The sequence below is a fragment of the Arachis stenosperma genome, chromosome 1 (assembly GCF_014773155.1).
Source record: "Arachis stenosperma cultivar V10309 chromosome 1, arast.V10309.gnm1.PFL2, whole genome shotgun sequence".
In the NCBI taxonomy this organism is placed as follows: domain Eukaryota; kingdom Viridiplantae; phylum Streptophyta; class Magnoliopsida; order Fabales; family Fabaceae; genus Arachis; species Arachis stenosperma.
The window spans coordinates 24,941,368-24,956,218 of record NC_080377.1 but is presented as its reverse complement, the minus strand read 5'-3'; the positions used below and the strand labels follow the sequence as shown (position 1 = coordinate 24,956,218).

Here is a 14,851-nt window from a genome sequence, read left to right as displayed (position 1 = left end):
AGAATGCGTATCCGGAGATCCTCATGAAATCCGAAGAAGATGTTGGGAAGTTCTCACCAACCCTATTCAACAAGTCAGAATCTTAATGGTTCAAGAGTTCTATGCCAATGCATGGATCACTAGGGACCATGATCAAAGTATGAACCCGAACCCAAAGAATTGGCTTACAATGGTTCGGGGAAAATACTTAGATTTCAGTCTGGAAAATGTAAGGTTGGCGTTCCATTTGCCAATGATGCAAGAAAACGCACGTCCATACACTAGAAGGGTCAACTTTGATCAAAGGTTGGACCAAGTCCTCATGGACATATGTGTGGAAGGAGCTCAATGGAAAAGAGACTCAAGAGGCAAGCCGGTTCAATTGAGAAGACTGGACCTTAAGCCTGTGGCTAGAGGATGGTTGGAGTTCATCCAACGCTCCATCATTCCTACTAGCAACCGATCTGAAGTGACTATGGATCGGGCCATCATGATCCATAGTATCATGATTGGGGAGGAAGTGGAAGTTCATGAGATCATACCTCTAGAACTCTACAAGGTGGCTGACAAGTCATCCACCTTGGCAAGTTAGCCTTTCCTCATCTCATTTGTCACCTATGCAATTTGGCTGGGATTGACATAGAAGGAGACATTCTCATTGAAGAGGACAAGCCCATCACTAAGAAAAGGATGGAGCAAACAAGAAAGCCCACTCATGGACCTCAACAAGGGCATGAGGAAATTCCTCATGAAATCCCTGAGATGCCTCAAGGGATGCAATTTCCTCCACACAACTATTGAGAGCAACTCAACACCTCTTTAGAAGGCTTGAGTTACAACATGGACCAACTAAGGGTGGAGCACCAAGAGCACTCCATCATTCTCCATGAGATTATAGAAGATCAAAGAGCTATGAGGGAGGAGCAACAAAGGCAAAGAAGAGACATAGAGGAGCTTAGGCGTTCCATTGGATCTTCAAGAGGAAGAACTAGCCACCATCACTAAGGTGGATCCGTTCTTTAATTTTCTTGTTCTTATTTTTTTATTTTTGAATTTGATGCTTTATGTGTTATCCATGTTTGTGTCTTTATTACATGATTATTAGTGTCTAGTGTCCATGTCTTAAAGCTATAAATAATTCCATGAATCCTTCACCTCTCTTAAATGAAAAATGTGCGTAATTACAAAAGAACAAGAAGTACTTGGATTTCAAATTTTATCTTGAAATTAGTTTAATTATTTTGATGTGGTAGCAATACTTTTTGTCTTCTGAATGAATGCTTGAATAGTGCATATTTTTTATAGTGAAGTTTATGAATGTTAAAAATGTTGGCTCTTGAAAGAATGATGAGCAAAGAGAAATGTTATTGATAATCTGAAAAATCATGAAATTGATTCTTGAAGCAAGAAAAAGCAATGAATAACAAAGCTAGCGAAAAAAAAAAGAAGATTGGTGAAAAAAAAAAGAAAAAGAAAAAGCAAGCAAAAAAAGCCAATAGCCCTTTAAACCAAAAGGCAAGGGTAAAAAGGATCCAAGGCTTTGAGCATTAATGAATAGGAGGGCCTAAAGGAATAAAATCCCGGCCTAAGCGGCTAAATCAAGCTTTCCCTAACCATGTGCTTGTGGCATGAAGGTCCAAGTGAAAAGCTTGAGACTGAGTGGTTAAAGTCGTGATCCAAAGCAAAAAGAGTGTGCTTAAGAACTCTGGACACCTCTAACTGGGGACTTTAGCAAAGCTGAGTCACAATCTGAAAAGGTTCACCTAGTTTTGCGTTTGTGGCATTTATTCATCCAGTGGTAATACTGGAAAACAAAGTGCTTAGGGCCACGGCCAAGACTCATAAAGTAGCTGTACTGAGCTAGGAGAATCAATAACACTATCCAAAATTATGAGTTCCTATAGATGCCAATCATTCTGAATTTCAAATGATAAAGTGAGATGCCAAAACTGTTCAGAAGCAAAAAGCTACTAGCCCCGCTCATCTAATTAGGACTAAGTTTCACTGATATTGTGAGATTCATTGTATATTCTCTTCTTTTCATCCTATTTGATTTTCAGTTGCTTGGGGACAAGCAACAATTTAAGTTTGGTGTTGTGATGAGCGAATAATTTATACGCTTTTTGGCATTGTTTTTAGATAGTTTTTAGTAGGATCTAGCTACTTTTTAGTATATTTTTATTAGTTTTTAAGCAAAATTCACATTACTGGACTTTACTATGAGTTTGTGTGTTTTTCTGTGATTTCAGGTATTTTTTGGCTGAAATTGAGGGACCTGAGCAAAAATCTGATTCAGAGGCTGAAAAAGGACTGCTGATGCTGTTGGATTCTGACCTCCCTGCACTCAAAATAGAATTTTTGGAGCTACAGAAACCCAAATGGCGCGCTCTTAATTGCGTTGGAAAGTAGACATCCAGGGCTTTCCAGCAATATTTAATAGTCCATACTTTGCCCAAATTTAGATGACGCAAACTGCCATTCAACGCCAGTTTTCTGCCCTATTCTGGCGTTAAACGCCAGAAACAAGTTGCAAGCTAGAGTCAAACGCCAGAAACAAGTTATGAACTGGCGTTTAACTCCAAAGAAAGCCTCTACACGTGAAAGCTTTAATGCTCAGTCCAAGCACACACCAAGTGGGCCTGGAAGTGGATTTCTGCATCATTTACTTGTTTTTGTAACCATAGTAACTAGTTTAGTATAAATAGAACTTTTTACTATTGTATTAGGGATCTTGGATGCTGGGTATCTATCTTTGGATGTTTAGTCCTTAGACATGGAGGTTGGCCACTCGGCCATGCCTAGACTATCATCACTTATGTATTTTCAACGGTGGAGTTTCTACACACCATAGATTAAGGTGTGGAGCTCTGCTATTCCTCGAGTATTAATGCAAAGTACTATTGTTCTTCTATTCAATTCAATCTTATTCTTATTCTAAGATGTTCACTCACACTTCAACCTGATGAATGTGATTATCCGTGACACTCATCACCATTCTCACTTATGAATGCGTGCCTGACAAACACTTCCGTTCTACATGCAAAAGCTAGAGTGTGTATCTCTTGGATTTCTAATCAACGATTCACATCAACTCCCCTCTGACAATGGGGCATCTGAATCTGAGATTGGAACCTTCGTGGTATAGGCTAGAATCAATTGGCAACATTCCCGAGATCCGAAAAGTCTAAACCTTATCTGTGGTATTCCGAGTAGGATCTGGGACGGGATGATTGTGACGAGCTTCAAACTCGTGACTGTAGGGTGTAGTGACAGACGCAAAAGGATAGTAAATCCTATTCCTACACGATCGAGAAACAACAGCTGATTAGCCATCTATATTTGTGCATGGTATTTTTCATCCGAGACAAGAAATTTGACAGTTGATTAGCCGTACAGAAACCGTAGAGGACCATTTTCACTGAGAGGACAGAAAGTAGCCATTGACAACGGTGACACCCAACATACAGCTTGCCATAGAAAGGAGTATGAAGGATTGGATAAAGGCAATAGGAAAGTAGAGATTCAAAAGGAATAACGCATCTCCATACGCTTATCTGAAATTCCCACCAATGAATTACATAAGTATCTCTATCTTTATTTTATGCTTATTTATCTTTTAAATTATTAAAACTCCATAACCATTTGAATCCACCTGACTGAGATTTACAAGATGACCATAGCTTGCTTCAAGCTGACAATCTCCGTGGGATCAACCCTTACTCACGTAAGGTTTATTACTTGGACGACCCAGTGCACTTGCTGGTTAGTTGTGCAAAGTTGTGAAAAAGAGTTGAGATTACAATTGTGCGTACCAAGTTGTTGGCGCCATTGAGATCTCAATTTCGTGTACCACTTGACCTCTCTGCACTCAAACTTGAATAACTCAAGCTACATAGGTCCAATGGACGTGATTTCAATGGCGTTGGAAAACTAACTTCCAGAGCTTTCCAATGATGTAATATAGTTTATACTTCTCTTCTATCAACTCTGCCAAGGCTGCACCTAACTTGAGAAATACCAAGTTAGGCGCAATGCACAACAACAACACGCAAGATTGGTTCTGCCCACTTCAAGTTAGGCGCACTAAAGCCCAAGTTAGGCGCAACTTCACTCAACTAAACTCAAATTTATGCTGCCAAGCCCAAGTTAGGCATGGATCCTAGTGAATCCAAGTGGTCCCCACGTTACAATGCGAAGATCTTTAATTAATTCTGATTTAAATTTAAATTTTATTTTAAAATAGGAAAAGATATTATTTTAATTTTAGAAATTATAATTTAAATTAATTAGGATTAGATATAAAAGAGAAAAAGAAACTTCTCTTCTGGGGATTCCATTCCATTTTCATAATGTAAATTACAGTTTACCTGAATCCTAGTTTTCCTCTTTGAACCATGAGCAACTAAACCTCCACTGTTAAGGTTAGGAGCCTTGTCTATTTGTATGGATTGATTCTATTGTTTTTCTATTTTAATTTATGTACTGATTTATATTTCAAGAATTGTTTTCGTTCTTTATCTTATGAATTTGTGTGGAACGGAAGTATGACCCTCTTTCTAATTAAGTTCTTGTATAACTTGGAAAAGCTCTTTACTTGAACAACAGCTCGAAAACAATTTCTCCTAAATTCTAATTATCTGGACTTAACGGGATACGTGACATATAATCCTCTTATATTTGGATAATTAAAATTTTTGTGGCATAATAACTAGAATTAAACTTCACCCCCTAATTGAAATTAATTGACCAAGGAATTGGTGGTTGATGAGAGTTAGAGGAGACTAGAAAGGTCTAAGGAATTAGGGTCTAGTCACATATAGTTTGCCATGAATTAAATCTTGCATGATTAAAATAGTTAGTAAGAAAGGTCAATTCGAAAAATAGATAACTCTAAAGCCTTAACTGTTTCTCCATACATTATTCCCAACTTATTTATTTCCGGTCTTTCGATATTCTGAGTTTACTGTTTAGTGGTTTTTGAACCTTCAAACACTCTTTTCTCCTTGTCTAACTAAGTAAATTAATCAACCATTGTTGCTTGATCCATCAATCCTCGTGGGATCGACCCTCACTCACCTGAGGTATTACTTGGTATGACCCAGTGTAGTTGCCGGTTAGTTATGGTTTTAAATTCCTTACCAAGTTTTTGGCGCAGTTGCCGGGGATTGATAGTGATTAACAACTATTAGTTGTTTGATTGCTTAGATTAGGTGTTTTAGTTTTAAATTTTATTTAATTTTTTCTTTAGTATTTTTGAAAAAAATAAAATAAATAAATAAATAAATAAATAGTACTAATATTTTTCTTAATTTCTGAAATTAAGTTTGGTGTTCCCTTGTTAGTCTTATTTTAATTTTTCTTATTTAATTTGCCTAATAATTTCGAAAATTTTTAGTCATAATTTTAGTAGTAATTTTCAAAATTTAGTGTTTGTTTTATTCAGTACTTTTATCTCTTTACACAGGTTACCTCACTGGGAATTCTCTGCACTCTGACGTAGAGAATTCCATCATTTCTTGTCTTCTGTTTGTTTATACGCAGGAATAGAGACAAGGAACATCTCTTAGACTTTGATCCTTAGCCTGAAAGAACTTTCAGACGGCGTTTACAACAAGCAAGACTTTACAAGGCTGCAAAATCCACTATGGATCCTAACAATGCTGCTAATGCCAATGTGGTAAATTCGAATGGGAATGAGCAACAAAGGAGAATACTTGGGTCTTACTCTGCTCCTACTCCAGATCTTTATGGAAAAAGCATTGTGGTGCCTCCTATAGCTGCGAACAACTTTGAGTTGAAGCCACAATTGGTCACCCTGGTGGAACAAAACTTTCAGTATCACGGTCTTCCCCACAAAGACCCAAATCAATTTATTTATAATTTTCTGCAGATTTGTGATACTATGAAGACAAATGGAGTGAACCCTGAGGTGTACAAACTCATGCTCTTCCCGTTTGCTCTGAAGGATGGAGCAAAGCTATGGCTCGACTCCCAACCCAAGGAGAGTTTAGATACTTGGGACAAGGTTGTTACTGAGTTTCTTACTAAAATTTTCCCACCAAAGAAGCTAACTAAGCTTAGGGTGGAGGTTCAGACCTTCAGGCAGAAGGATGGTGAAACTTTTTATGAAGCTTGGAAGAGATACAAGTTACTGACTAGGCAATGTCCTCCGCACATGTTCTCCAAATGGACCCAACTAGATATCTTTTATGAAGGTTTGGGTGAAATGTCCAAGATGTGCTTAGATAATTCTGCAGGTGGTTCATTGCACAAGAAGAAGACACCGGAGGAGACTATTGAGCTTATTGAATTGGTTGCTAGCAACCAATATTTATAGTCATCTAACACGAATCCTGTGAACTCTTAGGCTCCTCAGAAGAAGGGTGTTATGGAAGTAGAAGCTCTTAATGCTATTCTTGCCCAGAATAAGCTTATGTCTCAGCAAATAAATCTACTTACTCAACAGATGGGTAGCATGCAAGTCTCAGCTATCAACACCCAAAATCCTCCTCAATAGGTCTCTTATGACATGACAGGTAATTTTGTACAAAATGAGAATTATGATTATGTTCAATCTTTTTCTGAACAGGTAAAGTACATGGGGAGTGGTCCTAGAAATCCCAATAACGATCCATACTCTAAGACATACAATCTTGGATGGATGGACCAACCTCAGAGATCTCAGAATTTCAACAATAATTCTCAGGGCGATTTCCAATAGAACAATCATAATAACCGCCAATTTCAGTCTCATCAACAACAACCACCTCAGCAGGCAAATTCTCAATCCCAACAAGATTCTAATTGGAAGATGATGAGGGGTTTTATGCAGGAAACCAGAGCCTCCATTAGAAACTTGGAGGTGCAAATGGGCCAACTGAGCAAGCAAATTCCTGAGAGGTCTGTAAATACAATTTAAAACTTGGAGAATCAAATGGGTTAATTAGCCAAAAAAGTTAATAAAATTGATAAGAGGACCATTAATAGCCTTCATGGTAACACAATTCCAAATCCAAGAGAGGAATGCAAGGCTATCACCTTGATAAGTGGACAAGTGGCAAGTATAGAAGCATAAGTTAATGAGGAGCCAGTTGAAAAAGAAGCTCCAGAGGAGAAGAAGGAAGAAGTAGAGCACGTCCCTCCAAAGTGTGCGGACAACCCATTCCCAGACTCTCTTGACACTTATCCTACATTGCCAAAGGCTCCTGAGTACAAGCCTAAAATGCCATATCCTTAGAGACTTCAAAAGGAGACCAAGGACAAGCAGTTTTCAAAGTTCTTGAAAGTCTTTAGGAAGTTGCAAATCAATATTTCTTTTGCTGAGGTTTTAGAGCAAATGCCTCTCTATGTCAAATTCATGAAGGAATTGTTGTCAAAGAAGAAGCCTTTAAAAGGAGATGAGACAGTGGTCCTGACTAAGGAATGTAGTGCCATAATTCAGAATAACTTGCCAAGGAAGATGCCAGATCCAGGGAGCTTTCAAATTCCATGCACCATTGGGAGCACAACCTTTGAGAAAGCGTTATGTGATTTGGGAGCAAGCATCAATTTAATCACGTTGTCTGTGATGAAGAAGCTGTAAATCCAAGAGGCACAATCCATAAGGATAGCATTACAGATGGCAGACAAATCTATGAAGCCTATATACGAATTAGTGGAGAATATCTTGGTCAAAGTGGGTAAGTTCTTCCTCCCAGCAGATTTTGTGATTCTTGACACAGGAAAGGATGAGAATGCCTCTATAATTCTAGGAAGATCATTCCTAGCCACTGGAAGAGCTCTGATTGATGTAGAAGTGGGTGAATTAGTGCTTAGAGTGCATGATGAGCATATAATCTTTCATGTTTTCAAAGATATACATTCAGTAGGTGAAGAAGAGATGTGCATGCAGACTGAGCTTATTGATCCAAACCTTCAAGAACCCCCTGATAACGGACAGCAGAATCTGCAGCTCAAACCTCCTTTGGTGACAATCAATAAAATCCCCTCTGATATCAAACCTAAGTTTGGTGTCGGGAATGCATCATCCACCAAGGAGGAGGTTCCCAAAAAGAAGAAAATACCCAGGGGATGGAGCAACAAGAAGATCCCCACTAAAGATTTCTCCCCAGGAATGAAGGTAGTGTTGACTAGCAATCCAGTGTGGACTTATACAGTAAATAGAATCCTCTCTCTGGAGCATATTGAACTACTCTATGGAGATACATGAAAGAAGTTCAAAGTAAGGGGTGAAGAGCTGGGCCCCTATGATCTTCCTCCTTAGAGGAGCTGACCGTCAAGCTAGTGACAGTAAAGAAGCGCTTATCGGGAGACAACCTGATAATTTCGTATCCTTAGTTATTTTTCGTAGTGGTGGTTTTCTTATTTATTTGATTTTTATTGAGTTTGTACTATTTTTCTTTCGTTTTACGTGTTTTCTGATCATGCAGCTATTTTAGAACAGAAACCGAACACCTCGAAACAATTTTTGCAAAAAAAGGCCCGAAAGTTGCCCTAGAGTTGTGCAAGAACTATGCATCGCATACCAGCTCACCCACGTGTACGCGTACCAGACGCGTACGCATCCCTCTGGTTCTCGGCAATCCACGCGGGAGCGCACATGGCGCGCACGCGTGCCTTGAAAAATCGACGTAAATGGGTGAATGGCCGAAAGTTGTGCGGGTCTCGCGCTGGTACTGTGCTAGCCGCATAACTCAACCTACGCGTCACCCTCACCATGTGGCGACCCACGCGTATGCACGCTGTGCGCGTACGCATCGATCGCGCCGCATCACTTACCCAGCGCGCTGCCCTGTTTTCATTCTCTCTCCCTACCAAATCCTAATTCTCTCTTGTTCTTTTATCCTTTTATTCTTCTTTTATCATACTATTTGTTTTTTCGTGTGTCTTTTTATGTCCCTATTTGTTTTCAGTTCTTCTTTGTGTGAGGACAAGCAAACCTTTAAGTTTGGTGTTGACGCTTCGCTTATGGCTTTTCTGTTTATTTTTATGGTACCAAAGGGAGGCGAATACTCTTCACTGAGGAGCATAGCCTGAAGAATAAAAGGGCCACTAGAATAACTGAGGTGGTTGAATTTCTTTCATTCTATATTCCTTCTTGCCCTTACTATGTTATGTTCCAGTTTTCTGCTGTTTTGTTTAGTTATTGCATTATCCTTTGTTATTTCAATTCCTAAGTTTCAGTTTATTTTGCTATTTTTTTATTCTGCTATTTGCTATAATGTTGAAAGGTGTCTCATGTATTGCCCATTGAGCTTGAAATAAAAAAGAAATAAGAAAAGATGTAGTGCATGAGAAATTGGGTTTAATTTTAAGAGTAGTCTCATTTATCCAAATGTGGTGGTATTTTCTTTGACTCTGAATGCATGACATGAACAGTGCATATTTAAATTTGAATTAAAGAATATTGATGTATAAGGAATAGGAATCTAGAGAACTATTATGAATTCTCTGCAATAAGTGAAAGTTTAATCCTTGAAGCAGAAAAAACAGCAAAAGAAAAATAAAAGCAAGGTCCAAGGCTCTAAGCATCAATGACTAGGGAGGTCAGACATGATTAAAAGCTCAAAGAGTTGTTTCCCTAGTCATATGCTTATGGTGTGATTGTGTCAAGTAATCCTTAAGACAGAACACTAAGAGTCAAGATCAATTGCATTTAACAGAGTATGCCAAAGGCTTTGAGCACCACTGTCTGGGAGTAACTGAAAAAAAAATCAGAACTTAAAGAGAGTTCTCCAGTTAAGTGCTTATGGTGTTTTTGTGTCAAGTGAAGCTTGAGACAAAACATTTAAAGTCACGGCTAGGCTCAGGGTGCAAAGCACCAAAGAGACGAGAATCAAAGGAAATTTGCTGTGTTTAAGGATTAAATTGAAGTACAAAAGATTAGACAATTCATAATATTATCCGGATTCTAATTCCGAATGACAGTAACATCCTTCTGATTCAAAGGAGAGTGAGATGCCAAAACTATTCAGGATTGCAGTTGTAAACCCCACTATAAGAAGAGAAATGAGCTTAATCGAACTCTCATTCTCATACAAATTCACATCCCAAGCCTATATTAGTTTTGGTTGCTTGAGGACAAGCAACAATTCAAGTTTGGTGTTGTGATGCGTGAGCATCTCTCCTATCTTTTCCTAGTGAATTTGCATTTAATTTGTTGAGTTTAATAAAGAATTAATAATCTTTTAGCCACTATGGATGCTACTTTGAGTCTTGTGCAATTTTGTTTATTTTAGGTAGCATTCGGCTGGATTTGATGGAGTTTCTGTAGAAAAAGAGATGAAGGCGAATGATGTTGTCAACCCTGACCTCTCTGCACTCAAACCTAAATACCTCACGCTATAGAGGTCCAATGGACGTGATTTTAATGGCGTTAGAAAGCTAACTTTCAGAGCTTTCCAACAATATATAATAGTCCATACTTCTCTTCCATCAACTCTACCAAGGCTGCGCCTAACTTGAGAAATACCAAGTTAGGCGCAATGCACAACAACAACACACAAGATTGGTTCTGCCCACTTCAAGTTAGGCGCACTAAAGCCCAAGTTAGGCGCAGCTTCACTCAACTAAACTCCAATTTATGCTGCCAAGCCCAAGTTAGGCGTGGATCCTAGTGAAGCCAAGTAGTCCCCACGTTACAATGCGAAGATCTTTAATTAATTCTGATTTAAATTTAAATTTTATTTTTAAAATAGGAAAAGATATTATTTTAATTTTAGAAATTATAATTTAAATTAATTAGGATTAGATATAAAACAAAAAAGAAACTTCTCTTCTAGGGATTCCATTCCATTTTCATAATGTAAATTACAGTTTACCTGAATCCTAGTTTTCCTCTCTGAACCATGAGCAACTAAACCTCCACTGTTAAGGTTAGAAGCTCTGTCTATTTGTATGGATGATTCTATTATTTTTCTATTTTAATTCATGTATTGATTTATATTTCAAGAATTGTTTTCGTTCTTTATCTTATGAATTTGGGTGGAACGGTAGTATGACCCTCTTTCTAATTGAGTTCTTGTATAACTTGGAAAAGCTCTTTACTTGAACAACAGCTCGAAAATAATTTCTCCTAAATTCTAATTATTTGGACTTAACAAGATACTAGAAAGTTATAGGAGACTAGAAAGGTCTAAGGAATTAGGGTCTAGTCACATATATTTTGCCATGAATTAAATCTTGCATGATTAAAATAGTTAGTAAGAAAAGTCATTCCGGAAAATAGATAACTCTGAAGCCTTAACTGTTTCTCCATACATTATTCCCAACTTATTTATTGCCTGTCTTCCGATATTATGAATTTACTGTTTAATGCTTTTTGAACCTTCAAACACTCTTTTCTATTTGTCTAACTAAGTAAATTAATCAACCATTGTTGCTTGATCCATCAATCCTCGTGGGATTGACCCTCAGTCACCTGAGGTATTACTTGGTATGACCCGGTGCACTTGCCGGTTAGTTATGGTTTTAAATTCCGCACCAAAGGGCACAAGAGTGCATCCCTTATCCTAGAGAGACTATTCCTAGTTACAGGACGGACCCTTATTGATGTTGAAAAGGGGGAAGTAACCCTGAGAGTCAATGAGAAAAATTTCGTATTGAATCCTGTCAAGGCTATGCAGCATCCAGACATCCCTGTGGAGTGCATGAGCATTGTCCTCATTGATTCCCTGGTGGAAGAGGTCAACATGGCCAAAAGCCTCAAGGAAGGGTCAGATGATATCCTTGATGATAATCAGCCTGAATCAGAGGAACAGAGAAACCTTTGAGGAAAAGGAGAAGCCTCCAAGGCTTGAGCTTAAGCCATTACCATCTTTCATGAAATATGCATTTCTAGGAGATGGAGACAACTATCCTGTAATCATAAGCTCTGCCTTAGAGCCACAGAAAGAAGAAGCACTAATTCAAGTGCTCAAGACACATAGGACTGCCATTGGGTGGACTATGAGTGACCTTAAGGGCATTAGCCCAGCCTAATGCATGCATAAAATTCTGCTGGAAGATAATGCCAAACCAGTGGTGCAACCACAAAGGCGATTAAATTCAGCTATGAAGGAAGTAGTACAGAAGAAAGTCACTAAGCTCTATGAAGCTAGGATCATTTATCCCATTTCTGATATTCCCTGGGTGACCCCTGTCCAAGTTGTTCCTAAGAAGGGAGGCATGATAATGGTTCATAATGAAAAGAATGAGCTGATCCCTAAAAGGACAGTTACATGGTGGCGTATGTGCATTGACTATAAAAGACTCAATGACCCCACCAGGAAAGACACTTTCATTTACTTTTCATTGACCAAATGCTAGAAAGACTAGCAGGTCATGCTTTTTATTGTTTCCTGGATGGATATTCCGGGTACAATCAAATAGCAGTGGATCTACAAGATCAAGAGAAGACAGCATTCACATGTCCATCTATCGTGTTCGCCTATAGACGAATGTCATTTGGCCTGTGCAATGTGCCTGCCACCTTTCAGAGATGTATGTTATCCATCTTCTCTGATATGGTAGAGAAATTCCTTGAAGTATTCATGGATGACTTCTCTATTTTTGGAGACTCATTTGACTCCTGTCTTGATCATCTGACCCAAGCTCTGAAAAGATGCCAAGAGACAAACCTAGTTCTAAACTAGGAGAAATGCCACTTCATGGTAACTGAAGGCATTGTTCTAGGACATCAGATCTCAAATAAGGGAATAGAAGTGGATCAAGCTAAGGTGGAAGTGATTGAATGCTTGCCTCCACTTACTAATGTCAAGGCAATCAGAAGCTTCCTAGGACATGCAGGATTTTACAGGCGGTTCATAAAAGATTTTTCTAAAATCGCCAAACCCCTGTGTAATCTCTTAGTCACTGATGTTTCATTCGTCTTTGACCAAGAATGCTTGCATGCCTTTGAAACTCTGAAAGCCATGCTTGTCACTCCTCCTATCATCTTTGCACCCAACTAGGACGTAATATTTGAGCTAATGTGTGATGCTAGTGATCATGAAATTAGCGCAGTCCTAGGGCAGAGACATGACAAGATTCTGCATGTCATTTACTATGCTAGTCTATACTAAATGATGCGCAGAAAAGCTACACTACTACAGAAAAGGAGCTACTTATAGTGGTTCATGCCATTGACAAGTTCAGATCTTACCTTGTAGGATCTAAGGTCATTATTTATACTGACTATGCTACTCTAAAGTATCTACTCACTAAGCAGGATTCTAAACCCAGACTTATAAGATGGGTATTACTCCTGCAAGAGTTTGATATAGAAATTAGAGACAGAAAAGGGACAGAAAATCAGGTGGCTGATTACTTGTCCCGAATTGAGCCAGTAGTAGGGACCTCTTCTCCCTCCACTGACATATCCGAATCCTTTCCAGATGAGCAACTCTATGCCATCCGGAGAGTACCTTGGTTTGCAGATATTGCAAATTACAAGGCTATAAGGTTCATTCCCAAGGAATTCACTAGGCAGTAAGCCCAAAAACTCATGCGTGATGCAAAATATTACCTATGGGATGAGCCATATCTCTTTAAGTGATGCTCGGATGGAATAATTCGACGCTGTATGTCTAAAGAAGAGGCACAGAGAATTCTATGGCATTGCCGTGGCTCTGACTTTGGATGACACTTTGGCGGTGAGCGGACAGCCACCAAGGTTCTCCAAAGTGGCTTTTACTGGCCTACTCTCTTTAAGGATTCTAGAGAGTTTGTCGCTAAAGGGCTGGCAATCTTCCCCATGGTCACAGCATGCCTAAGCAAGGAATACAAGAGATTGAGTTGTTTGACGTATGAGGCATAGATTTCATGAGACCCTTCCCGCCTTCATACCCAAACACTTACATCCTTGTGGCAGTAGATTATGTGTCTAAATAGGTTGAAGTAATAGCAACACCCACAAATGACACCAGAGTAGTAATAAAGTTCCTCCAAAAGAACACCTTTAACAGATTTGGTGTCCCTAAGACACTCATTAGTGATTGAGGTACTCATTTCTGCAACAGATAGCTGGATTCTATCTTAAGCCGTTACGAAGTTCGCCATAAAGTAACAACACCTTATCATCCACAAAAAATGGGCAAGTTGAAGTCTCAAACAGAAAACTAAAGCGAATCCTAGAGAGGACAGTATGTACCTCTAGAAAGGATTGGGCTTGAAAGCTTGATGATACTCTGTGGGCATACAGAACAACTTTCAAAACCCCAATTGGAACCTCACCATACTAGCTGGTATATGGAAAGTCCTGTCATTTGCCAGTGGAACTAGAATACAAGGCCTATTGGGCCACTAGATTCCTCAACCTTGATGCTAAAGTAGTAAGAGAAAAATGGCTGCTCCAACTAAATGAGTTGGATGAATTCCGCGTAGCTGCATTTGAAAATTCAAAGATCTATAAAGAAAAGGCAAAGAGGTGGCATGACAAGAAGATAGCTTCCAGAGCCTTTGAACTAAGACAGAAGGTCCTGCTCTTCAACTCAAGACTCAAATTCTTCCTTGGAAAACTCAAATCCCATTGGAAAGGACCCTATGTGATTACTAGAGTATCCCCTTATGGGCACATAGAACTTCAAGGTAAAGATCCTGACACAAGGTTCACTGTCAATGGACAAAGGGTCAAACATTACCTTGGAGGAGATATTGAGCGAGGAGGCTCGACACTGCTACTAAGCTAAGTACAGTGAAGTCCAGCTAAAGACATTAAAGAAGCTCTTGTTAGGAGGCAACCCAATGATTCCTTATATGTTATTAATTCTCTAATTACTTCAATTTTTAATTAGTTTTCTTTTTTGAATTTTAATTTGGTTAATTTTGATGTTAGTGATCATGAATAGTGCTTAAACAGAGATAGAATGGGGCAGAACAGCAAATAGAATACCCT

The 14,851-nt window shown here is 38.8% G+C and overlaps 1 protein-coding gene and 1 non-coding gene across 2 annotated transcripts; one reads left to right on the top strand and one right to left on the bottom strand.

The window, feature by feature from the left end:
- Positions 1-6,052: 6,052 nt before the first annotated feature.
- Positions 6,053-6,159, bottom strand: LOC130947758 (small nucleolar RNA R71). Its single transcript, XR_009072793.1, has one exon. It is a non-coding gene; the product is annotated as a small nucleolar RNA R71 (small nucleolar RNA).
- Positions 6,160-12,416: 6,257 nt separating this feature from the next.
- On the top strand, positions 12,417-14,645 carry LOC130976637 (uncharacterized). Its single transcript, XM_057901554.1, has 2 exons — positions 12,417-12,459; positions 14,230-14,645. Exons 1-2 carry the CDS (start codon positions 12,417-12,419, stop codon positions 14,643-14,645), a joined length of 459 nt encoding a protein of 152 aa, XP_057757537.1.
- The last annotated feature ends 206 nt before the right edge of the window (positions 14,646-14,851 follow it).

Bases quoted from the DNA above. Each gene is read 5' to 3' on its own strand.
- LOC130976637 (XM_057901554.1), top strand. From the start codon at position 12,417: ATGTCATTTGGCCTGTGCAATGTGCCTGCCACCTTTCAGAGAT. The intron at 12,460-14,229 runs GTATGTTATCCA...GTCATTTGCCAG, and splicing joins GCCTGCCACCTTTCAGAGAT to TGGAACTAGAATACAAGGCC.